Source organism: Ovis canadensis, chromosome 14, assembly GCF_042477335.2.
Source record: "Ovis canadensis isolate MfBH-ARS-UI-01 breed Bighorn chromosome 14, ARS-UI_OviCan_v2, whole genome shotgun sequence".
NCBI lineage: Eukaryota > Metazoa > Chordata > Mammalia > Artiodactyla > Bovidae > Ovis > Ovis canadensis.
In genome coordinates this window covers 78,508,962-78,532,784 of record NC_091258.1, presented here as the reverse complement: position 1 = coordinate 78,532,784, position 23,823 = coordinate 78,508,962, and the positions used below count along the sequence as shown (strand labels likewise).

Below are 23,823 nucleotides of genomic sequence, written 5' to 3'. Positions count from 1 at the left end.
AGGAGGAAATAGCAACCCACTCCAGTGTTCTTGCTTGGGAAATCCCATGGACAGAGGAGCCTGGTGGGCACTGTCCACAGGGTCGCCAAGAGTCAGACTCGACTGAGTGACTGAACGATCCCGCCTAGCTCACCTCTATGAGCCTCACTGCTTGCTGTGGTCCACAGACCCAGCACGGGCGTCCCCTGGGGGCCTCTGTAGAAGCACAGGATCTCAGGCCCCCACCCCAGACCTTCCGTTATGGATGGAGTTGCATCCCCCAAAATTCACGTGTTAAAGGAGGTGATTACTAATAAGTTTTTTTTTCATTTAAAACATTTTAATGAATGTTTATTCTATTCCCCCTCTCTCCTCTCCCCACACCATATCATCCTCTCCCCGGCTCTGCTCAGCCCCCACGTCTCCATCCCAGCCCAGACCTCGCTCTTGAATTTCCCTGTGTTCCACACCATACGCGTGACTGGACAGAACTCCATCTCCACAGATGTCAAAACCCACGTCTTTGTGGACGACGAAAGGAGTCTTCTCTCTAGGCCGTGTCCCCACTTACGCCACGGAGGACTCTTCTCTTATTTTTTTTCTTCCAGTTTCACGGAGATATCTCTGACATCCAGCGTGTAGGTGTAAGGCATACAGTGTCACGGTTTGACTCACAGACATCATGAAGTGATTATCACAGAATTTCCATCGTCTCATTAGCTGCAGAATAGAAAAAAGGGAAAAAACCACGTTTTTTTCTTGCGATGAGAACATTTAGGATTTACGTTTCTTTTTTAAAGCGAATTCTGTCTATTTATCTGTTTGGCCATGCCGCCTGGCCTGTGGGATCTTAGTTCCCCGACCAGGGATTGAACCCATGTCCTTGGCAGTGAAGGCCCAGCATCGCAGCCACCGGGTCGTCAGGGAGTTCCCAGGATTCACTCCTGTTACCATTCACACGGACCACGCAGCAGCGTTAGCGATACTGATCACGCTGTACCTCACACCCCTAGTACTCATTGAAGGGCTTCCCTGGTGGCTCAGAGGGTAAAGCGTCCGCCTGCAATGTGGGAGACCGGGGTCCGATCCCTGGGTCGGGAAGATCCCCTGGAGAAGGAAATGGCCACCCACTCCAGTCTTCTTGCCTGGAGGACCTCATGGACAGAGGAGCCTGGTGGGCTGCAGTCCACGGGTCGCCAAGAGTGGGACACGACTGAGCAACTTCACTCACTCATTGATCTCACGATCCGAAGTTTGTTTGTACTTTCTGACCCCTTCATCCAATCGTCCCTCTCCACTCCCCACCTCAGATAACCACAAATCTGATCTCTTTTTCTTTAAAAAAAATTTTTTTTATTTTTTATTGAAGGATAATTGCTTTACAGAATTTTGCTGTTTTCTGTCAAACCTCAACATGAATCAGCCGTAAGTATACATATATCCTCTCCCTTCCTTTTTTTAAAATAAAGTTTTTCAAAGGCATCGTTCGTTTACGTATCTGGCTGTCCGGGGTCTTAGCTGGGGCATGTGAACTCTCAGCAGTGACACATGAGATCTGCTTCTCTGACCAGGCTTTGAACCCAGGCCTCCTGCAGAGGGAGCGGGGAATCTTAACCACCGGACCACCAGGGAAAAGTCCCTGATCTCTTTTTGCAGGAAGCTACCCTTCACTTTCTTCACGTCTCTGATTTTCTTTCTTTTTTTTAAAAATTTATTTATTTAATGGAAGGATAATTGCTCTACAATACTGCGTTGGGTTCCGCAACACATCAACACGAGCCTCTGATCGTCTAATCTCGGGATGAGGTCAATGATGGGCTTCTCTCCTCTGCGCCTAGAATGGTTTTAGGCAAACAGCATCCTTGGGAGAGTTGAGAAATAGAGGTTGTAACACCATTGTCAAAGTTGTATGGTTCACACGAGGAACCCGGTAAAGAGAGGCTATGTCTGGGCCAGCGTTTCTCAAACCCGAGGGTCATGAGAACCCCTAGAAGGGCCAGTCTGTGCTCACAGTGGTGGCTCCCACCCCCATAATTTCTGAACCAATAGGTCTGGGATAAGGTCAAAGGACGTGCATTTCTAACAAGTCCTTGGCTGGCCTCGGGAGCACACTTTGAGAGTGTTACTTAGTGTGTGTCGCTCTAAACACTCTAAACTTTAGAGTAGCAGATGATAGAAAGAGTCTGAAAGAAGACAGGTCACTGAGGAGTAGCTGTGAGTCAGACCTGGGGCAGACACTCACACTCACAGCCTTGAGGGGATATGCACAAGGGCAAAGCTGGGTTAGAAAGCTGTGCCACACACAAACATACCCAGTTGGTTTTTTTTTTTTTTCTAGTACACTTCATTTTTTTATAGCAGCTCAGGTTCACAGAAAAGTTGAGCAGAAGCATGAAGAGTTCCCACACCCCTGGCCCCAGGTACACAAGAGCCCACTCCTGACGTCCCCTCCCCCCACCCAAGGGCAGGACGTTTGTTTCAGTCACTGAACAGTGACGAGTCATTGTCAGCTAAGGTCCTTGGGCTGCACTGTGGTGCATTCCTGGTGCGGTACTGACATCTCATAAGTTGTTGTTGTTTAGTAGCTGAGTCACGTCCAGCGCACTGTGACCCCATGGACTGCAGAATGCCTGGCTCCCCTGTCCTTCACCATCTCCCAGAGCTTGCTCAAACTCGTGTCCACTGAGTCGGTGATGCCATCCAACCATCTCATCCTCTGTTGTCCCCTTCTCCTCCTGCCCTCAATCTTTCCCAGCATCAGGGTCTTTTCCAATGAGTCAGCTTTTCGAGTCAGGTGGCCAAAGTATTGGAGTTTCAGCTTTAGCATCAGTCCTTCCAACGAATATTCAGGACTGATCTCCTTCAGAATGGACTGGTTGGATCTCCTTGCAGTCCAAGGGTCTCACAAGAGTCTTCAACACCACAGTTCAGAAGCATCAATTCTTTGGCTCTCAGCTTTTTTTAATGGTCCAACTCTCACATCCATACATGACTACTGGAAAAACCATAGCTTTGACTAGACGGACCTTTGTTGCTAAAGTAATGTCTCTGCTTTTGAATATGCCGTCTGGGTTGGTCACAGCTTTTCTTCCCAGGAGCAAGCGTCTTTTAATTTCCTGGCTGCAGTCACCATCACTGACTCAATGGACATGAAATTTGAGGAGGAGACAGTGGAAGACAGAGGAGCCTGGCAAGGTGCAGCCATGGAGTCCCAAAGAGCCAGACATGTTGGTTAGTGACTGAATCAACAAACATCAAATTTTCTGTAAAACTCCATGTGGAGATGTGCATAGAGAAAAATACTGGAGAAAACTGCACCTAGATATAACCGACATTTTTCACTGGACGGTCTGATTATGGAGGAAAATGTGCTCACTGACATCCAGAGCCCTGAATATATTCATTCTCTGTGATCAATTTTTGGAGAGACACACACACACGTACATAGATAGAACTATTTAACGCCCCTTTCCCACCCGGAGATATAACAGGTCCCTGAGGAAAGCAGCACTGTATCTCAGCTTAGTTCACTTCGGTGGATTCCCTTTGCTCTGGAAGCATTGCCAGCGGTTGGTGGGCGCTCCTCCAGAAATTCTACCCAGGCGGGGCTGAGAGGACGGCAGGGCTTCCCGCGGCCAAGATTCATTTGCATGAGGTTTTGAGTCTCACCGGCTGCCTTTAGAAACGAGGCAGACTCTTCCTTTGAATATATGTGCATACGCTGATCCGTGTGTGAACACAAAGGAACAGAAGTGAAATTCTTCTCGCTGACCCAGCCACGATGGCCTTGCATTGTGTGATTCGGTTTAACCAAGCATATCCGGAACCAGATGGCTTTTGTGTATAAAAACCTGCCCTGTGTGCACACAAGCAGTTTTGTTGCCCCCTGGACCCAAGCAGGCCCCCATTCCATCAGGAAGAAAAAGAGGAGGCCGGGATTTCGCTCCAGAAAGCTAAGAGGACAGCTGAGGAAGAAGACCGTGAAAGAGTGGGGTCTGGAAGGGAGATGGCTGGCGTGAAATATTTTCATGATTTGAACACTCATGTCTTCGGAACAGAGGTCAACGTTGAGTCATTTCCAAGAAGTTCAATTGCTTCCTGCGAGGGAGGCAGAGTATGTGTTGCTTGGCTGAGCTGATGAGCCACGGTGCATCCCTGAACTAAAATAACGATGACTGGGCCAGGAAGCGACATCCACGCGCCTTCCTTTCCAGGACCGCCAGTCACCAATCAGACGTCTGTCTCCTGACTGAGGGGGTTCCCTGGTGGCTCGGACGGTAAAGAATGCGCCTGCCAACGCAGGAGACGTGGGTTCCCCTGGAGAAGGGAAAGGCAACCCCCTCCAGTACTCCTGCCTGGGGAATCCCATGGTCAGAGGACCTAGTGGGCTACAGTCCATGGGGTTGCAAAGAGTCGGACACGACTGAGGGACTAAACAACGGCAACTCCCAACTGAGTGCAGATGTGGCCAGTGCCTTCTGTAACACTGAGATCTGGGAGCCCTGGTGAGGACTCGAGCTTCCGGGTGTAGGAAGGAGGAACAGGGACTGAACAGGGGGAGGGCTCTTTTCTCAGCCCAACTCAATACAGCGCAGGAGAGGGACTTCCCCGTGGCCCAGTGGTCAAGGCTCTGCACCTCGACTGCAGGAGCGCGGGTCCCATCCCCGACTGGGGAAGGTGCGGCCAAACACACCCACACAGAGACCACAGGAGAATATGTTTCTGATCGCGGGGCTGGGGGAGAAACGCTTTGTTGAAGACAATCCAGGGCTTCCCTGGAGGTGTAGCGGTTAAGAATCCGCCTGCTAACGCAGGGGACACAGATTCAACCCCTGAGCCAGGAAGACGCCCCTCACGGCGGCTGCTGAGCCTGGGAGCCTGCGCTCTGCAACAGGAGAGGCCACTGCTGGGAAGAGCCCAGGCGCAGCAACAGAGACCCAGCACAGGCAGACAGGGACGGGAAGTGGGGGAAAGTCACTCAGTCATGTTCAACAGAGACCCAGCACAGGCAGACAGGGACGGGAAGTGGGGGAAAGTCACTCAGTCGTGTCTGACTCTTCGCGACCCCATGGACCATACAGTCCCTGGGATTCTCCAGGCCAGAACACTGGAGTCAGCAGCTGCTCCCTTTTCCAGGGGATCTTCCCAACCCAGGGTTCAGCACTGCAGGCAGATTCTTTACCAGCTGAGCCACAAGGGAAGCCCAAGAATACTGGAGCGGGTAGTCTATCCCTTCAAAAATGAATAAAAAAATCTGAAAAAAAGCACAAGCTGGAATCAAGATTCCCGGAAGAAATAACAATAACCTCAGATGTGCAGATGACACCACCCTTATGGCAGAAAGTGAAGAGGAACTAAAAACCCTCTTGATGAAAGTGAAAGAGGAGAGTGAAAAAGTTGGCCTAAAGCTCAACATTCAGAAAACGAAGATCATGGCATCCGGTCCCATCACTTCATGGGAAATAGATGGAGAAACAGTGGAAAACAGTGTCAGACTTTTATTTTTGGGGGCTCCAAAATCACTGCAGATGATGACTGCAGCCATGAAATTAAAAGACACTTACTCCTTGGAAGAAAAGTTATGACCAACCTAGATAGCATATTCAAAAGCAGAGACATTACTTTGCTGACTAAGGTCCGTCTACTCAAGGCTATGGTTTTTCCTGTAGTCATGTATGGATGTGAGAGTTGGACTATAAAGAAAGCTGAGGGCCAAAGAATTATGGTTTTGAACTGTGGTGTTGGAGAAGACTCTTGAGAGTCCCTTGGACTGCAAGGAGATCCAACCAGTCCATTCTAAAGGAGATCAGTCCTGACTGATGCTGAAGCGAAACTCCAATACTTTGGCCACCTGATGTGAAGAGCTGATTCATTTGAAAAGACCCTGATGCTAGGAAAGATTGAGGGCAGGAGGAGAAGGGGATGACAGAGGATGAGATGGCTGGATGGCATCACCGACTTGATGGGTGTGAGTCTGAGTGAACTTCATGTGTTGGTGATGGACAGGGAGGCCTGGCGTGCTGCAGTCTACGGGGTTGCAAACAGCCGGACACGACTGAGCAACTTCAGCGAACTGGAAAAAAATCCCAGGCAATCCAAACATCAATAAGCAGAGAGAGAGTGCTTCACCTTATCCCATCCATGAACACTAAGGCAAGAACATGAACATCCCCGTCACAAGGAAGCTTTAACGACTGGTGAAATGGGCACTCACACTTTAAGGAGGGCGAGACGAGAGAGATACAGACAGAGAGCCTGTCCTCTGCCCTTTGGCCTCCTCCCTCCCCACTGATGTGTTGGGCCTTGGCACTTTGTGCTGACCTCCTCTCCCCAAAGGCAGAAATACCTGCTCCACCATCAAGATCAACCTTCTTCCTTCTGGAGCCAGCCATGCGGCTCCTCAGAAGATAACATTCCTTCCTCAGTCCTGGAAGGGGTCAAGATGAGTCTGCGCTTGCCGTGTATGTGCAGACATCTCTGGGGAAATATATTGTCCAGCCACTCAGGCATGTCCAACTCTTTGTGACCCCATGGACCACAGCACGCCAGGCTCCTCTGTCCTTCACCATCTCCCAGAGTTTGCTCAAACTCACGCCCATTGAGTCAGTGATGCCATCCAATCATCTCACCCTCTGCCATCCCCTACTCCTGCCCTCAGTCTTTCCCAGCATCAGGGTCTTTTCCAGTGGGTCGGCTCTTCATACCAGGTGGCCAAAGTATTGGAGCTTCAGCTTCAGCATCAGTTCTTCCAGTGAATATTCAGGGTTGATTTCCATTAGGTTTGATCTCCTTGCTGTCCAAGCGACTCTCAAGACTTCTCTAGCACCACAGATGGAAAGTATCCATTGTTTGGCCCTCAGTTTTACGGGCAAGAACAATAAATCTTTTCCCCTTAAAGACTGGTACAGAACTGACTGGCCTGATGACCTGGGAAGAAACTGAGCTGCAGCTAATGGAAGCCCTTAACACACACTTGCTCATGACCCTGATAGTGTTACGACACGTTACTTGTATTCTGCCTGCTTTATGAGGCGACTACTCCTTCAGTGACCGATGTGTGACTGAGGCCCCCATAAAGTGACTGGGGGACTTGAGCAAAGCACCAGAAATACAGTTCTGTAAGGTCAAGGACCCTAACTCCCCATACGGGAAGGAGCAGCAAGAGGGAGCCTGCACCTCAATACGCTAGCAAGACGGCGGGGCCATAAAGAAGGCCGAGGGCCAAACAAGTGACGCTTTCGGACTGTGGTGCTGGAGAAGACGCCTGGGAGCCCCTTGGACTGCAAGGAGGTCCAACCAGTCCATCCTAAGGGAGATCAACCCTGAAGATTCGTTGGAAGGACTGATGCTGAAACTGAATCTCCAGTACTTTGCCACCTGATATGAAGAGCCGACTCACTGGAAAAGACCCTGATGCAGGGAAACGTTGAAGGCAAAAGGAGAAGGGGACGACAGAGGATGAGATGGTTGGATGGCATGCTTAAATAGACAAGAATTTGAGCAAAGTCCAGGAGATAGTGAGGACAGGGGAAGCCTGCTGTGCTGATGTTCCTGGGGCTGCAAAGAGTCAGACACGACTTAGCAACTGAACAACAGCAGGCTGTATATGAAATCGCTAAGAGAGTAAATACTGAGAGTTCTAATCACAAGGGAAAAATATATATTTTTGCATTAATTTTGCATTTATATTAGATGATGGATGCTCACTACACTTATTATGATCATCATTTAATCATGCATTAGTCAAATCACTATGCTCCACCCATACGTGCTATATCTCAGTAAAGCTGGAAGACGTAAAAAGTGGGGCGGAAAGGAGACTTAGAGGCCAAAACCCAAGTGAAACACCATTGCTCTGACAGAGGTGAACGACCACACTCAGCGTCGGCAGGAGTAGGGAGGGTAAATGGGCCCTTTCAGAGCAGCCAGTGGGACCAGGTACAGACACAGGCGATTGCGGCCTGACGGGAGCATTTCAGCAACAAGCCTCAAAGCGTCAGGTGTCCAGGCGAGCCCTTGGGCTCGGCACCCCTGCTTCTGGGAATCTGCTCAACCTGAAAATCGGGAAGGTCTGCCTGTCTACACGGCGGCCACGCTGACGCTGTAAGTGACCGTGAGGCTGCAGAAGCGGGAGCGCGGAGAGAACCCACGAGGTGTCGACTGCCGTGGCAGTACAGCGACTCACCGTCAGGAGCAGGAGCCTCCTTCCTTAAACATTATAAATGGCATTTTAATGCCGGGGTTGGAAAATTGTAATTAACTCCCACTCTAATTCACTACTGAAAACTGTTATCTCTCAACTCTTCAGCTAAGATATTTAATTACCTACTGAAGCGATAAATTGCTTGAGAAAGAAAGCGGGATAGAACAGAGGACACGGCGATTCCAGTTCTGACCAGTTATCTTTCCTTCGTTCATTCACTTGCATGTACTCTTGAAGGGCTCTGTGCAACAGAGATACAATAGCCACAAATTCAAGCCACATAGGAAACTCTGCGCCTTCTAGGGACTGCTTTCATACCAAAAAAAAAAAAGAGATGTGAAATTAAGGACACAAAATATTGAACAAGGAATTAAAAATCTTTTCCACTAACTTTTTGAAATCTACTGTGTGTTTTGCAATGAGAGTCCATCTCAAATTGAACCAAATTCTCTTTTTTCAAAACTTTTCCTTGGATTGGAGTTGATTTACGACGTTGCCTTAGTTTCAGGTGTACATCAAAGTGAATCAGCTATGTGCGTACATATATCCACTCTTTCTTAGATTCCTCTCCCACTCGGGTCACTGTGGGGTGCTGAGTAGCCGCCCCTGTGTTCCCCAGCAGGTCCCCATCAGCGACCTGTTTTACACCTAGCGGTGTGTACATGTCAGTCCCACAGTCCCGATTTATCCTTCCCCACCCTTGTCCCCTGGAAACCGTAAGTTTGTTTTCTACACCTGTGACTCTATTTCTGTTTTGTAAGTAAATTCACCTGTAGCATATTATTTTACAGTCCACATATAATGAATATCATATATTTGAGACCAGATATATTTCAAGCTCTCCATGAGCTGAGGGTGGCCAGTGGCTACCATGTTTGATGCCCCACGCTTACGGTGTGCTGAGACACCTTTGAAGCCACGTGTGTTCACCTTTAGAGGCTGAAAAATTCCAGATTCTGCAGGTCTTTCTCCATCTCCACAGCCCCGTGCCTCTGCCACGGCCCTGGCTCCAGTTTCCATGGCAACAGCTGCAGCGAGAAAGCTCTGGAGGGATGAACAGAGCAGAGCAGCTAAACCAATGCAGCCCGGCCAGGGGAAGGGTCCAGTGGGGACCTCCCCGCCCCCCAGGCACGTCTCAGGCACCGCCTCTGTGCCTGGGACACAGCGTGAAAAAACAACAGCAGTAGCAGGCAGGGTCTCTGCAGAAGGTGACAAAACCGGTTTCTCCGGGGTCTCAGCACACAGCCCCCCAGCGAGCCCCAGGGGTAACCAACACTGTTTGCTTCACCGTTCACACACCCTTGCGTTAGTCCTCGTGGTGATGTCGGGCTGGGTCCTTCCTGACTGCCACACCTAGGGCTAGGAGTCTCGGCCATGGGAGACGCCACCTCCCTCAGACAGAGTCCTTTCGCTCACTCTAACTCAAGTTCTCACTTGCCGGAGACCAGGGACTCTCTGAAAGCAGCAGGAAAAGCCTGGGGACGCTGGGAACTCCTATTCTAGCCCAGGAGGTGGGCTGCGGGCACGCACGTGACGTGACGGTGGGGTGAGGAGTCCTAAGATGAGGACTAGCTCAGGGTCCTGGTGCAGACGGTGAAACACGGGGGGACGGCTTCGACAAGGAGGTCTGGAGGCCCTCCCCAGGGGCCCAGCGCTGGGGCAGGTGAGCGGAGGAGCCGCCCGCGGAGGGCACAGCACACCGTGCCGCGTAGGCCCTGAGGCTGGAGCAGAGGGCGCCGGCCGGCAGGGCCCTGAACTCAGGGCGCCCGCTCTGGCGTCCGTGAACAAGTGGGAAATCGTGGAGCGGCAGCGCTTGCTCTCTGGTTTCTGTGGCCCTCAGCTGGGGCCGACTCTCTGCGACCCCCCGGACTGTAGCCCGGCAGGCTCCTCTGTCCAGGGGAGTCTCCAGGCAAGAACACTGGCGTGGGCTGCCATTTCCTCCTCCAGGGGATCCTCCCGACCCAGGGATCAAGCCACATCTCCTGTGCCTCTTTACCACTGAGCCACCTGGGAAGCTCTGAGTGTCCATAGGATCCATCTTTTTTAAAATTTGCTCTCTGATTTCATCGTTGGTTATTTTTTGCGGAATGTTGTTCAGTTGCCATGTAAACATTTTTAAAATTTTTTAACTGGAGGATAATTGCTTCACTACATGGCGTTGGTTTCTGCCGGGCGGCGACGCACATCACCATGACACAGAGGTCCCCTCCCTCTGGAGCTCCTCGCCGCTCCCCATCCGCCCCTCTCGGCCACCACAGAGCACCAGGCTGAGCTCCCTGTGTGGCACCGCAGCTCCCCGCCAGCTGTCTGCCTCACACACAGCAGTGCGTACACGCCAATGCCACTTTCCCGGATTTTTTTTCTCATTTGTTTTTCCGCCGTCGATCTGTTTCATGGCACTGTGGCCACAAAAGATGCTTGAGACGCAACGTCTACCCTCTTACACTTGCTGAGGCTTGTCTCATGCCCTGGGAGGCGGCCAGTCCTCGAGGCCGCCCATGTGTGCTTGAAAAGAATGCATACTGCTCTGTCTGGGGCTGCTTCTGGCCATACGGTTCAGATCGATTGTGCGCCCACTAGACGCTGGCTCTGGGTTGGTGACTCACGTGTTATACCTCTCTTCTCGAGCACCTCGGCTGTTAGGGTGACGCTGAGGCTCAACTGGAGCAACTTAGACACGCAGAATGACTAGCACATGGTAAACCCTCTGAAGCGCCAGTACTTCGGCCGCCTGATACGAAGAGCTGACTCACTGGAAAGGACCCTGATGCTGGGAAAGACTGAGGGCAGGAGGAGGAGGGCAGGGGATAAGATGACTGCATGGCATCACTGACTCAGTGGACATGAGTTTGAGCAAACTCTGGGAGATAGTGAAGGACAGGGGAGCCTGCTGTGCTACAGTCCACTGGGTCCCAAAGAGTCAGACGTGACTGAGTGACTGAACCACAGAAAACAACCCTCACAACTGCTAGTCTCTCCTGCCTGCCTTCTGGAGAAGACAGGAGGGATCTATCTGCTTTCCCATACATGAAGAGTGATAAAACCTACATTTGAAAATGAGGCAGCAGGGAGGTTCCGTCGCTGTACAAGCGACCATCAAACTATCCTGGGGTGGGCACAGCTGTCAGCACCATCAGCCACTGCCGGCCCTGAGAATCAGGCCCTGAGAATCAACCCGCTCAGACGGGGCCCCTGCCAGCAGGGTGCCGTCTGCCACTGCGGAGCCCCTTCAGCAAAGCAGGGAGACCCCTGCCCAGCCAAGGGCAAAAAGAGAAATCTGAATACATTAAATATGTGTCTATATATTTTTTTAAAGTATAACAAAATTAGGAGATAGGGAATAGCATACTTACATCACTATATATATTAATTTATATATAGATATATATATAAACAGGGGGTCTTCCTCAGTGGTCCGGTGGCCGAGAATCTGCCTTCCAATGTAGGGGGCATGGGTTCCATCTTTGGTGGGGAACTGAGTCCCCACAGGCCACAGGGCAGCCAAGCCCACGTGCCACAACTACTGAGCCCGCAGGTCACACCTAGAGACACCCACGTGTGCAACAGAGAGCCTGCGAGCTGCAAGGAAGACTGCGTGCAGCCGGAAGTTAAAACAAATAAAAGCATGTAAACAACAAGGGCCTACTGCGTCGCACAGAGAACTCTCTGCAGTATCTTATAACCTACAAGGGGAAAAATCAGGAAATACGTGTGTGTGTGTGTGCTCAGTTGCGTCCGACTCTTTGAGACCCCATGGGCTGCAGCCCGCCAGGCTCCTCTGTCCATGGGATTCTCCAGGCCGGAACTCTGGGGTGGGCTGCCTTCTCCAGGGGCTCTTCCCCACCCAGGGATGGAACCCGAGTCCCCTGTGTCTCCTGCTTGGGCAAGTGGATTCTTTGCCACTGGGACCATATGCCAATCTAGTTATTCACCTGCAGGACCTCCAAATGTGACCCTATTTGGAGAGGGGGGTGTTTGCAGAGGTAATCCAGTTAAAATGAGGCCATAGGGTGGACCCCAGTCCAGTACGACTGGAGTGCTTTTAAGAAGAGATTTGGGGACAGATGGGGACGGCAGAGGGCTTCCCAAGTGGCACCAGTGGTAAAGAACCCGCCTGCCAATGTAGGTAGCCACAGGAGACGTGGGTTCAGTCTCTGGGCTGGGAAGATCCCCTGGAGAAGGAAATGGCAACCCTGTCCAGTATTCTTGCCTGAGAAATCCCATGGACAGAGGAGCCTGGTGGGCTACAGTCCATGGGGTCACGAAGAGTCTGAGGTGACTCAGCACATACACAGAACCCTTGCCCCGCAGAGGGCAAAAGCCCCGAGGAGCCTGCAGCGGATATCTGCAGATAGACAGGTACAGAGAGGGCCACAGGCGCAGACCCGGAGATGAGAGCTGCCGGTCAGCGGGAGGGGAGAGCCCGCGGCCACCTTTCCACACGGCTTCAGAGGGAGCCCGCCCTGCCGACACCCCCATCCTGACCTCGCAGCCTCTGGAGCCAGGAGATAAAATGCTTCTGATGCTTACGAGGCCTGGTCTGTAGCACTTTGTACAGCAACCCGAGGGAACCCCCACGTCACCATGAGAAGAATTTCAACGGCGCGCGGGGTAAACCTGCCCCCGGCACGTCTGACCATCGGACCCCCTGCCCCGCTCACTAGCTGGATGAGTAAGGAGGGGTCACCCTGCCTTGGTTTCTGAGGCTGCCGTGACACACGACTGCTGACTGCTCAGTCTCTCTGTCATGTCTGGCTCTCTGCCACCCCGTGGACTGGAGCACGGCAGGCTTCCCTGTCCTTGACTGTCTGCCCAAATTCACGTCCATCCAGTCAGTGATGCCACCCAACCATCTCACCCTCTGTCGTCCCCTTCTCCTCCTGCCTTCAGTCTTTGCCAGCAACAGGGTCTTTTCCAATGAGTCAGCTCCTCGCATTAGGCGGGCCAAGTATTGGAGCTCCAGCTTCAGCTTCAGCCCTCCTGCTATGAACCTGTCGCCTGGTTCAGGGCACCAGAAATGTGAGAAGAAATAAGGTTTGAGAGGCACAGAGTGGAAGCCAGTTCATGGAAACCTCTTCTAAACATGAGAAACGTGAAGCCTGAAAGCGAAGATTCGATTGCCACCGGTGCCTGGCCCCACGCCAGTCACTCCCTGCCGGCCGTTTACCCCTCCGCAGGGCATTGTCTGTGATGATACCGTTTTGGTAAACTGTGGCGTAGATTTTTAGCAGAATCTCTGCTTTGCTCGGGTCAGACTTGATGGACAGACAGAAAGTAAGACCGTCTGTGAGGATGTGCAGACAAATGTCTGACGCGTGTGGGGCCGACGAGGTCTGGCGGTTCCAGTCAGAGTGGCACATACAGTTTCCTCCGACACAGAGACGACTGAGGAAGGAAGTGCTTCAGGGACCTAGTTCTTGTATGTGTTCGTTCATCAGAAAGAGAAAGTCAGAGTGTTAGCCCCTCAGTCATGTCCGAGGGGCATGTCTTTGAGACCCCGTGCAGTGTAGCCCACCAGGCTCCTCCACCTATGGGATTCTCCAGGCCAGAATACTGGAGTGAGTTGCCATTCCCTTCTCCAGGGGAATCTTCTCAGCCCAGGGATCAAACCAGGGTCTCCCTCACTGCAGGCAGATTCTTTACTGTCTGAGCCACAGGGAAGCCCTCCTTCATCGGTCCATCCATCAATTACGCTAGTGAAACAGTGATCTGATCGCCCCGTTTTTCAGCACCATCCTGTACAGCATGACGGCAATTTGAAAAAGCATTTCAACTGCCCTTGGGTATGATTTAGTTTCAGATCAGATTTACATTTTTTTTTTTTTTCAGAATTATCAATCACATCAGAATCCAAATATGCCAGAGACTGAAACATGCCCGTGGAAGCCAAGTTTCAGTCTGAAAGAAAGAAAGTCTGGCAGGGCCTTCCGAATTCGAAGACAACAGAAAACACTGTTAGACAAAAGTCATAATGAAAAGAAACAGAGCTATCACAGCCAAAAAGATAGAAGTCATGAAAACAACTGCAAAAGATGTTGGGTTTTTTTTTTCCCCTCATTACAAGAACCCAGAGCTCTTCCAAACAGGAAATTAAAAGCAGAAGGCAACAGGGCCAGGAGAGCAGACACAAGCCAGTTTCTGGGCCACCAAAAAGTGGGCCAGGAGGCCAGCAAGAGCTTCGTCTCCATAAACTCACGCTGAGTTTACAGGAGACACGATTATGGTAACTAACACCACAGACACCCGGAGGACCGCAAGAGGCTGCGTGGACAACTGTACGCCAACAAACCGCTCAACCTAGAAGGGATGGGAGGGTTCTCAGAAACACACAATTTACCAAGACTGACCCAGGAAGAAACAGACTTGTGACTACCAGCAGCAGAGTGAGGAGGAGGAGCAGTTAGAAGCAGGGGGTCAAAAGGGACGGACCTCCAGCCACAGCCATGTGGAAGGGACATGATTCAATGGACAGGAAGCGGAGCAAGCTCCAGGGAGCAGTGGAACACAGAGGGGCTGGTGTGCTGCAGTCCAGAGGGTCGCAGAGTCAGACACGACTTGGCGACGGAACAACAGTATGCGGAAGGGACGTAATACGCAAGCTGACTACTGGAGCGGGCTGCCATGCCCTCCTCCAGGGGATCTTCCTGACCCAGGAGTCGAGCCGGGGTCTCCTGCATTGCAGGCAGAATTTTTACTGGCTGAGCCACCGGGGACACCCATAGCTGACAGTATTGTATGATAGGTAGGAACGTTCTTAAGAGAGAAACCCTAAGAATTCTAAACATAAGGTGAATGTTTCCCCTTTACTCTTTTCTCCTTTTCCCTTTCTCATATCCCTGTAAGAAGGCAGCTGTCAGCTGACCTCCTGTGATAATCATTTCACAACAGACGTAAAGCAAGCCATCACGCTGTGCCCCTTAGACAGTGATGTATGTCAGTCATTTCTCAACGAAACCTAAAACAATTAAGCTAGGGAAAAAACTGCTGATTTTAGGAAGGACTTTGAGCTTTCATCATGAACTGGTGCGACAAGCCATCTTTCATTGAACATGGTTTTCTTCCCCTCAAAGTGTGATCTCAGTAATATTTACAAAGAGTCCACTGACTAGGCCATGGCAATACATAGCTTATCTTGAGATCGAGCCTCATTATTTCGAACACTAACGTTTGCACATCACCGTTTTGTTTGTAAACAGTTTTCAACCAGAACAGCATTCCTTGCATCAAACAGGTTTTCAAAGGAGGAAAACATACCTTGAGCTATGCAACGCGGCAGAGGCTCGGCGCAGAGCACAGAAGGCCGTGTTGACTCAGATGATACATTATTCAAATACAGATGCACTAGGCCAGACAAGAAGGAATATTTACTCTCTGAATAACTCTTTAAGTAAATTCCATGGGAGCTGTCATCATCCTCGTCTTGGGCACTTAGGAGGAGGTAAAAAAAGAAATCAAAGTGAGGAAACAAATGTGCCTTATTTAAACAGAACTGTATATAAAGAATTAATTTAAATAACAGGGGAAGTGTTTACTAAACCAAGTGGCAAATCACACTCTCCACGCCAGGCGCCAACTGGGACGCCGAGTCCACGATTCTGCCCTGGACGCTGCGGGGACTGTCCAGACGCGGCCCCCCTTGGGCTTGTCGCCCTGGGGCGCTGTGTGAGACAATGTGCCTGGGAGCTGCTGCCTGCCGCGCTCTCTCTCGGGGAGGTTACTCAAGAGAGGAAAACAAGTTCTGAGCGGCTGTCATCCACTGCAGAAAACATTCTTGCAGCTGTTCGGGAATTTGAAAGCGAAAAAGCAGCCCCTCTGTTTCAAAAACACTGATAAATCCGTGGATCTGTAGGAATGCGTCTTACGCCACTCACTCCCTTGATCTTGACAGAGGAAGAGGCGCCTTTGCGGGGTCTGAGGTTGCTCACTGTCTCCGTGTGTTGCAAGAACAGTCACCATCTTTCCTATCTGGGGCGCCCATCTCATTTCTACCATTTCTGAAGTGGTGGAAAAATGTACATGCCACGACCGTCACCTTTGAAGCCAGCTTTTATGGACAGCTGTGCACTGCTAGGTATGTCCCTGTTGCCAAACTGAGACCCCGTGCCCAGCAACCTCCTCACCGTCCACCCCCGGGCACCACCGTTCTCCCTCTGACTCTGACTCTGGGGGCCTCATGTAAGTGGGAACATACAGCTGCTGTCTAATCACTCTGGAGCAAAATTATTTTCAGAAGAAGGGGCGATGCAGCCAAAACCAACAGGCAAATGTGCGCAACACACAGGAGGTGCGTTCCAGAGGTGCGCCAGGCCGCCGACTCATAAAATACTGCATGTCACTTGGGTGACACTTTTTGTTATTCGAGTCATTCTGTGGCATTTGGGGGGTGATTCCATGCTGCCTGTACACTCATCCTGAGCACATTTTCACGTGTGTGTCACGTCCTCCTGTTTGCTGTTTTGCGTTCTCTTCCTCAGAGGGGCCCCCCACCCGCCCCCCACCCCAATTGCCCAACTTCAAAGCCTACTAAGCCCGGATCTCCTCTGGGTCAAGTGCTCGATAACTTCTCTCTTATGTTTCAAAACCCAGACTTTGAAACCAAACTGAGACGTCATTTCCCGCCTTATCAGGCAGATAAAGATGAAAGAATTGATACCACCCAAGGTTGACAGGGGACTGGAGGAAGGGGTGTTGGAGAGGGACGGCCGGTTCATCCTTCCTAGCAAACATTCTGGCGGGGATTATAGAGTTTAGAAAGCACATTACCCTTTGATCCAATAATTCCACTTCTGGGACTCTGTCCCTGCCCGTCTGTGTTCACACAAGAGCACCCACCCACGCGGGGCTGAGGTGAGGCCTTGACTCTGACGGTCAGGAAACCAAGAACAAGGACCTGTAACACAGCCCCAAGCGTGTCAGAGAAAGCGCCTCAACAACAACTTTTAACCTCTGTGCAAGACCAGACTCATGGGCGCGGTGGGGATGAGCTGAGCGAGGAACAGTGACACACACACACCACCGTGTGTGGAGCAGACCGTCACGGGAGCTGGTGCCCAGCGCAGGGAGCTCAGCTCAGCGCTGAGGAGCCATCGAGCAGACCCGGGCCTAGCAGGCTTGGAAGTCTGGCAGTCTGGGTCGGGGGCGGGTGCAGAGCCTCTCTGAGGAAGACAATGCTGCTGCTGCTAAGCGGCTTCAGTCGTGTCCAACTCTGTGTGACCCCATGGACGGCAGCCCACCAGGAGCGGGCTTCAAAGGTGACGGTCGTGGCATGTACATTTTTCCACCACTTCAGAAATGGCAGAAATGAGATGGGCGCCCCAGATAGGAAAGATGGTGACTGTTCTTGCAACACACGGAGACAGTGAGCAACCTCAGACCCCGCAAAGGCGCCTCTTCCTCTGTCAAGATCAAGGGAGTGAGTGGCGTAAGACGCATTCCTACAGATCCACGGGTTCATCGGTGTTTTTGAAACAGAGGGGCTGCTTTCTTGCTTTCAAATTCAAATTGAGAGAGCAGCATTGACATGTACACACCACCATGTATAAATCAGATCACTGATACGAAGCTGACGCACAACACAGGGAGCCCAGCCCGGGGCGCCCCATCAGCCTGGAGCCCTGGGGTGGGGTGGGAGCTGGGAGGGAGCTTCCAGAAGGAGGGGACATATGTATGCCTATGGCTGATTCCTGTTGATGTATGGCAGACACCAGCATAACACTGTAAAGGAATTATCCTCCAGCTGAAAAGAAGCTTTTAAAAGATGAAAACAACTTTTAACAAAATACTTAATATCATAAGAGAATGTTATATGAAAAAAATTAAAATTCACATATGTGCCATGATCCCAATTTTGGGCAAAAGAAAATAATTCGCACTTTCCTGATTCATCTACAAGTTGTACTGGGTATTGACAGTGTGCCTGGTGTTCTGACATGATGGAGAGGGAAGACGGAAAACGTCTCTGCCCTCCGGGGGGGCTTCCTTTTAGTGGGAGAAACAGAAGACAAGCCAGCCATCGGGACAGCCATGCCACAATGCATAGAGAGGCTGAAGCGATGAACTCCAACAAGCAGCCCTAATTCCCTTCCTGGACAAACACCCCGGAGAGACTCTCCACATAGGGCAAGGAGAAAAACACCAGAATGAACACTGCAGCCTCTCATTTATCTGCCGAAGGCTCATGCCAGCTTCTCTAGTGTGGTGTACACTAGCAAAAACCTGGCGGGGGTGTGGGAGCCTGAGGTCACCAAGGAGAGAATGGACATGTTAAACAAAACAGAGCGCCTTCACACACTGCACAGGCCTTCGAATGGACGAACCGAAGCTCCAAGCTTCCACACGCACACATCTGGGCAACATGACTCCTGCACCAGGAGCCGAAGTCCCAACACGCCGCCATCACGGACGGACGCTGGCAATCGCCTCTCCAACAGCACTCTCCCACCGCACTTGTTTAAAACCATCTTTTTCTTTCTTTCCCTTCCTTCCTTCCTTTTTCTTTTTAAAGTGGACTAGAATTGAATGAGCATAGTATAGTTGAATTGGAGTATACTTGAACCCATCTCCTGCATTACAGGTGGATTCTTTACCGAGTCACCGGAAAGCCCAGTCCATCTACGAAGCTGCGTTAGTTTCAGATGGACAGCAAAGTGATTCGGTTCTATATACGTTCATATATATTCAGTTATATATATATTCTCTTGAATACACTCGTTTCTATTATGGTTTATCATAGGATACCAAACATAGCTCTCTGTGCTATGCAGAAGAAACTTGTTGCTTATCCATTCTAGGTAAAAAGCTTGGGGGCTTCCCTGGCAGCTCTGCGGTAAAGAACCTGCCTGTCAAGGCAGCAAACACAGGAGGCTCGGGTTCCATCCCCTTAGGAAAGATCCCTTGGAGGAGGAAATGGCAACCCACTCCGATATTCTTGCCTGGAGAATCCCGTGGACAGAAGAGCCTGGTGGGCTACAGCCTGTGGGGTCGCAAAGGAGTCAGACACCACTGAGCGACTGAACACCTATGTAAAAGCTTTACAGCTTCTCTTCTTTTTAAAAAACATACAGAAAGGCTATATCCTATTTCAGATGACTTTTCCTTCTGGTTATGACTTGCTGTTATCTATTTTGTGTGTTTATGTTAATCCCAGACTCCTGATTTTGCCTTCCGGCCCCCTCTCCCCTTTGGTAACCCAGTAAGCTTGCTTTCTGTGTCTATTTCTCTTTTGTAAACAAGCTCATCCCTATCGCTTTTCAAAGCCCCCCGCCCCCAGGCCATGCCCCGGGGCATTTGTCTTGCTCCGCCTGGCTGGCTTCCTCAGTGCGATCCTCTCCAGTCGCACCCATCCATCTTCTTTCTCTGCGTGTTTACAGCTCTCCTTACTGTTTTGCCTCCTACCATCCATAATTCAATTAAAAAGGGCGGTTCAGGGAGTCGACTGTCTGCTGCAACGTGATGCCCACTCGCGGGATTGCCGACCCTCCCAGGAGGAATCTAATACTCGAGCAATTAGACGGGCCGTCCGCCTCCTCTGTCAAGAGGCACAGAGACGTGACAGCGAAGTGCTGGCCCGTGTTTCTCAAACCCGAGCATGTTTACCTCCGGAGCCTGGAAAATTCCAGCCTCGGAGGCTCCCTCTCCGCCGCTTCCACCGGCTCCCGCCCCTCCCACGCCAGGCGGCAGTTTCCATGGCGACCGATAAGCCTGCCCGCGGCCGCCGCTGGTACCGCAGAGAACAAAGCGGAGCCGCGATAATGACATTGCCTGGCGGGGGATGGGGCCAGCCTGGCCGAGGCCGCCATCCGCGCCCCCCACCCATCCGCTGCACCGACGAGTGCATGCGGGACCACATTTCTGCATTCCAGAAAACCTTCTGTTTTTTATCTTTGGACTTGAAAACTTCTTTCCATTGAGATAGAACTGAGCTATCCTTGTATAGGTTTAAGGCGGGCAGCGTCTTGAGCTGATACATTGAGGAGTCACAACAGGCTCACCACTGTCCCCTCCGCTAACACCTCTATCACAGCACATAATTCTCATTTCTTTTTCTTTAAGAGCAGTTTCTCTTCCACTGAAAACTCCTAGAGCAGCGTAATTTGGAGAATGGAGTTCTCCAGGGCGACGGGAGGATGGGGAGGCTAGAGGGGTCCATGGAGAGGATGAGGGACGTGTGGCCGACTGGCCGATGTCTGCACAGTTGAGGGGCGCCCCCGGGACCCGCGGCGGCAGCCCCTGAGAACTTTGGGGGCTCCTCCTCAGATGCTAATGGGCGCGCCAGGGTGTCTGAGACTCCAAGGAACTCGAGAGCCGCTGGGCTGCACTGCTGATGAACACCGACTGGGATGGCTGATATTTCCGCGTTCTTCCGCAGTATTAGGGAAAGACCCGAGTGGAGTTCTCTGCACTGTGTCCGCACTGAGCCCCGGGGTGTCCTCCAGCTCGGGCCCACATCCGCCTACCAACCCTCCAGGTCCTCGCCCACCCAGATGGCCAGGGGCTGGGCGGAAGCGGGGGGGGGGGGCGGGGGGGGCGGGGCGGAGGGGGAAGGGCTGCTTAGTGGGGTCCTTTGGGGGCAAGTATTTTGCTTCTAGATACAGGTGGTAGTGGTACACCGCTGTGGATGCACCAGACGCTACTGAATGGCTCTCTTTGGAGGGGACACGTGGCTGGCTTTATTTTGGGGGGGCTCCAAAATCACTGCAGGTGGTGACTGCACCCATGAAATTAAAAGACGCTTACTCTTTGGAAGGGAAGTTATGACCAACCTAGACAGCATATTAAAAAGCAGAGACATTACTTTGCCAACAAAGGTCCGTCTAGACAGCATATTAAAAAGCAGAGACATTACTTTGCCAACAAAGGTCCGTCTAGTCAAGGCTATGGTTTTTCCAGTAGTCATGTATGGATGTGAGAGCTGGACTATAAAGAAAGCTGAGCGCAGAAATATTGATCTTTTTGAACTGTGGTGTTGAAGACTCTTGAGAGTCCCTTGGACTGCAAGGAGATCCAACCAGTCCATCCTAAAGGACATTAGTCCTGAATATTCATTGGAAGGACTGATGCTGAAGCTGAAACCCCAATACTTTGGCCACCTAATGCAAAGAGCTGAGTCATTTGAAAAGACCCTGGTGTTGGGAAAGATGGAGGGCAGGAGGAGAAGGGGACGACAGAGGATGAGATGGCTGGATGGCATCACTGACTCAATGGACATGAGTTTGAGTGAACTCCGGGAGTTGGTGATGGACAGGGAGGCCTGGTGTGCTGCGATTCATGGGGTCGCAAAGAGTCGGACACGACTGAGCGACTGAACTGAGTGACTGGCCGATTCAGGGGATGTATGGAGAAATCAACACAATATTGTAAAGCAATTATCCTTCAATTAAAAATTAATAAAATTTTTAAAATCCTCATTTTTTTCATATAGATATCCGCTGTGAAGTTGCTCCATGATGTGGGGGCTCAACCCTGTGCTCTGTGAGGACCCACAGGGGTGGGAGGGGGTGAGGGGTGGGAGGGGGCTCTGGAGGGAGGGCACACGCTGCACTCATTGCGATTCACACTGCAGTATGGCAGAGACCAACACGACACTGGAAAGCAGCTACCCTTCAGTTAAAGAGAAATTAAGGAGAAGCATCAAAAGACATCCTTATATGTGGGACCTAAAAAGAAATCATACAGATGAAACTTACAAAACAGAAAGAGACTCACAGACCGAAAGTGAACTTATGTTCGCAGGGTAGAAGGGACAGTTCGGGAGGATGGGAAGGCCACGGACACGCTGGTGTATTTAAAATGGAGAACCAGCAAGGACCTACTGTGGGGCACAGGGAACTCTGCGCAGTGTTCTCTGGCAGCCTGGATGGGAGGGGGGTTTGGGGAGAATGGATACATGTAGATGTACGGCTGAGTACCTGTTGTTCACCTGAAACTATCACAACATTGCTAATGTCACACCCCAGAACAAAATAAAAAGTTTAAAGTTTGAAAATTTTTTTAAAATTTAAAATTAAAATAAAAATTCTTAATTTTTCGATTAAAACTTTTACTGCTAACTTTTCCTGGAGTCTAGTTAATTTATAGTGCTGCATTCGTCTCTGCTGTACGGCACAGTGAGTCAGCCACACGTTTCATATATCTCCTCTTTTTTGGGGTTCCTTTTCATCTAGGTCAGCACACAGCACTGAGTAGAGTTCCCTGTGCTATACAATAAGTGCTCATTAGTTATCTATTTTATATGGTTCTCTTGAAAATAGTTCATTTTATGGCATGGGAATTCCACCTCCATAAACCTATAAAGCAAAACTTCAAATTCCACGCATTTCAAACCTGGGGGCATTGTTTACAAGAAACCTTGATGATCGGAAAGTAAGAGAACGGCTCTCCCTAGACCGCTGCCGTCCAACAGAGATAGAAGCCAAGCCATGTGAGTGAGTAAGCGACTTTCCTAGTAGCCATGACTTCAAAAGGGAAAGCAAAGAAAGCTAGAGTGAACGCTAGTCATGATTCCATCTCACTCACCACACCTGGAAACAAGGAAGCGAGACCAGCAAAGCCAGCGCCGTTTCCATAGCCCTGCAGCCAACTGCTCCCCAGACCTTGTGGGTTCTGCCTGGTCTGGCGGCTCAGGCTCCTCGTGCAGAGGGCACAGATATGATCCCTGGTCAGGGAACTAGACCCCACGTGCTGCTGCTAAAACCTGGCACAGCCAAATAAATAAAATTTTAAAAAAGAAACAGGGTTTTCACCAGCCCATCCTATTCACCTGTTGTTCAACTGACTGCAAAACCCACCCTCACTATTGTGCCCTCTCTAAGGAAAATCTGCCAAACCACCATCTGCTGGGCCTTTCAGCCAATTCTTGCTCTTAGGATAAATTCCACCCTCTGCAAAACAGTCCACGGGGGTTTCCCAGGTGGCTTAGTAGTAAAGGACCCACCTGCCAAGGCAGGAGATCCAGGTTCAATCCGTGGGTCGGGAAGATCCCGTGGAGCAAGCCGCTCCAGTGTTCTCGCCTGGGAAATCCCATGGATGGAAGCTGCAGTCCCCAGGGTCACTCGGACGTGAGTGAGCCGCTGAACGGCAGCAGCAGGCCACAAGCTCGAGGGGCCCCAGACCTTCTCTTCAGAGGAAGGTGGGGGCACCAGCTGCGCTGTAAGGGGCTCTGTTTGAATTGTCCTCAAAGCTGGGTCCACGTGAAGTTCTGAAGCACTAGACACACGGGCTGAGCTGAGGTCTTCCCCCAAGGTGTCCCAGAGTAAATCCTTTAGGCTTCGGAGGTGATGTGGTGTGTGACTCAACTACCACTCAGTTCTGCCTCTGGGGCACAAAAGCAGCCATGAGAAAAGTGAAAAGTAAAAGCGTTAGTCACTCAGCTGTGTCCGATTCTGCCCACCAGGCTCCCCTGTCCTTCACGGACTCCCAGGGTTTGCTCAAAGTCATGGCCATTGAGTCAGTGATGCCGTCTACCCATCTTGTCCTCCGTCGCCCCCTTCGCCTTTGGCCTTCAACGAGATGAAGTTGTATCCTTAAATAATAATAATAATAATAAAATTGGAGGGTCAGATGTCAAGAAAAGCAAGAGGAGATGTGCCAAGGGAAGACAGGGTCACGGCTGAGCCGGGAACACATCAGGAGCGGGCAATCGC

The 23,823-nt window shown here is 51.0% G+C and overlaps 1 protein-coding gene across 2 annotated transcripts in view; it reads right to left on the bottom strand.

Moving 5' to 3' along the window:
• Positions 1 to 297: 297 nt before the first annotated feature.
• LOC138419380 (uncharacterized) overlaps positions 298 to 23,823 on the bottom strand; it is a 78,401-nt gene continuing 54,875 nt past the window's right edge. The window contains exons 4-5 of one of the 2 annotated variants that reach the window (XM_069552233.1): positions 15,437 to 15,609; positions 298 to 699 (exon numbers count right to left, since the gene is read on the bottom strand). In XM_069552233.1, coding sequence (XP_069408334.1) covers positions 674 to 699; positions 15,437 to 15,609 — 199 coding nt within the window. In that variant the 3' untranslated portion in view covers positions 298 to 673. Of the gene's footprint in view, positions 700 to 15,436; positions 15,610 to 23,393; positions 23,495 to 23,823 lie in introns of those variants that run through there. The other variant, XM_069552234.1, reaches the window with a different exon arrangement.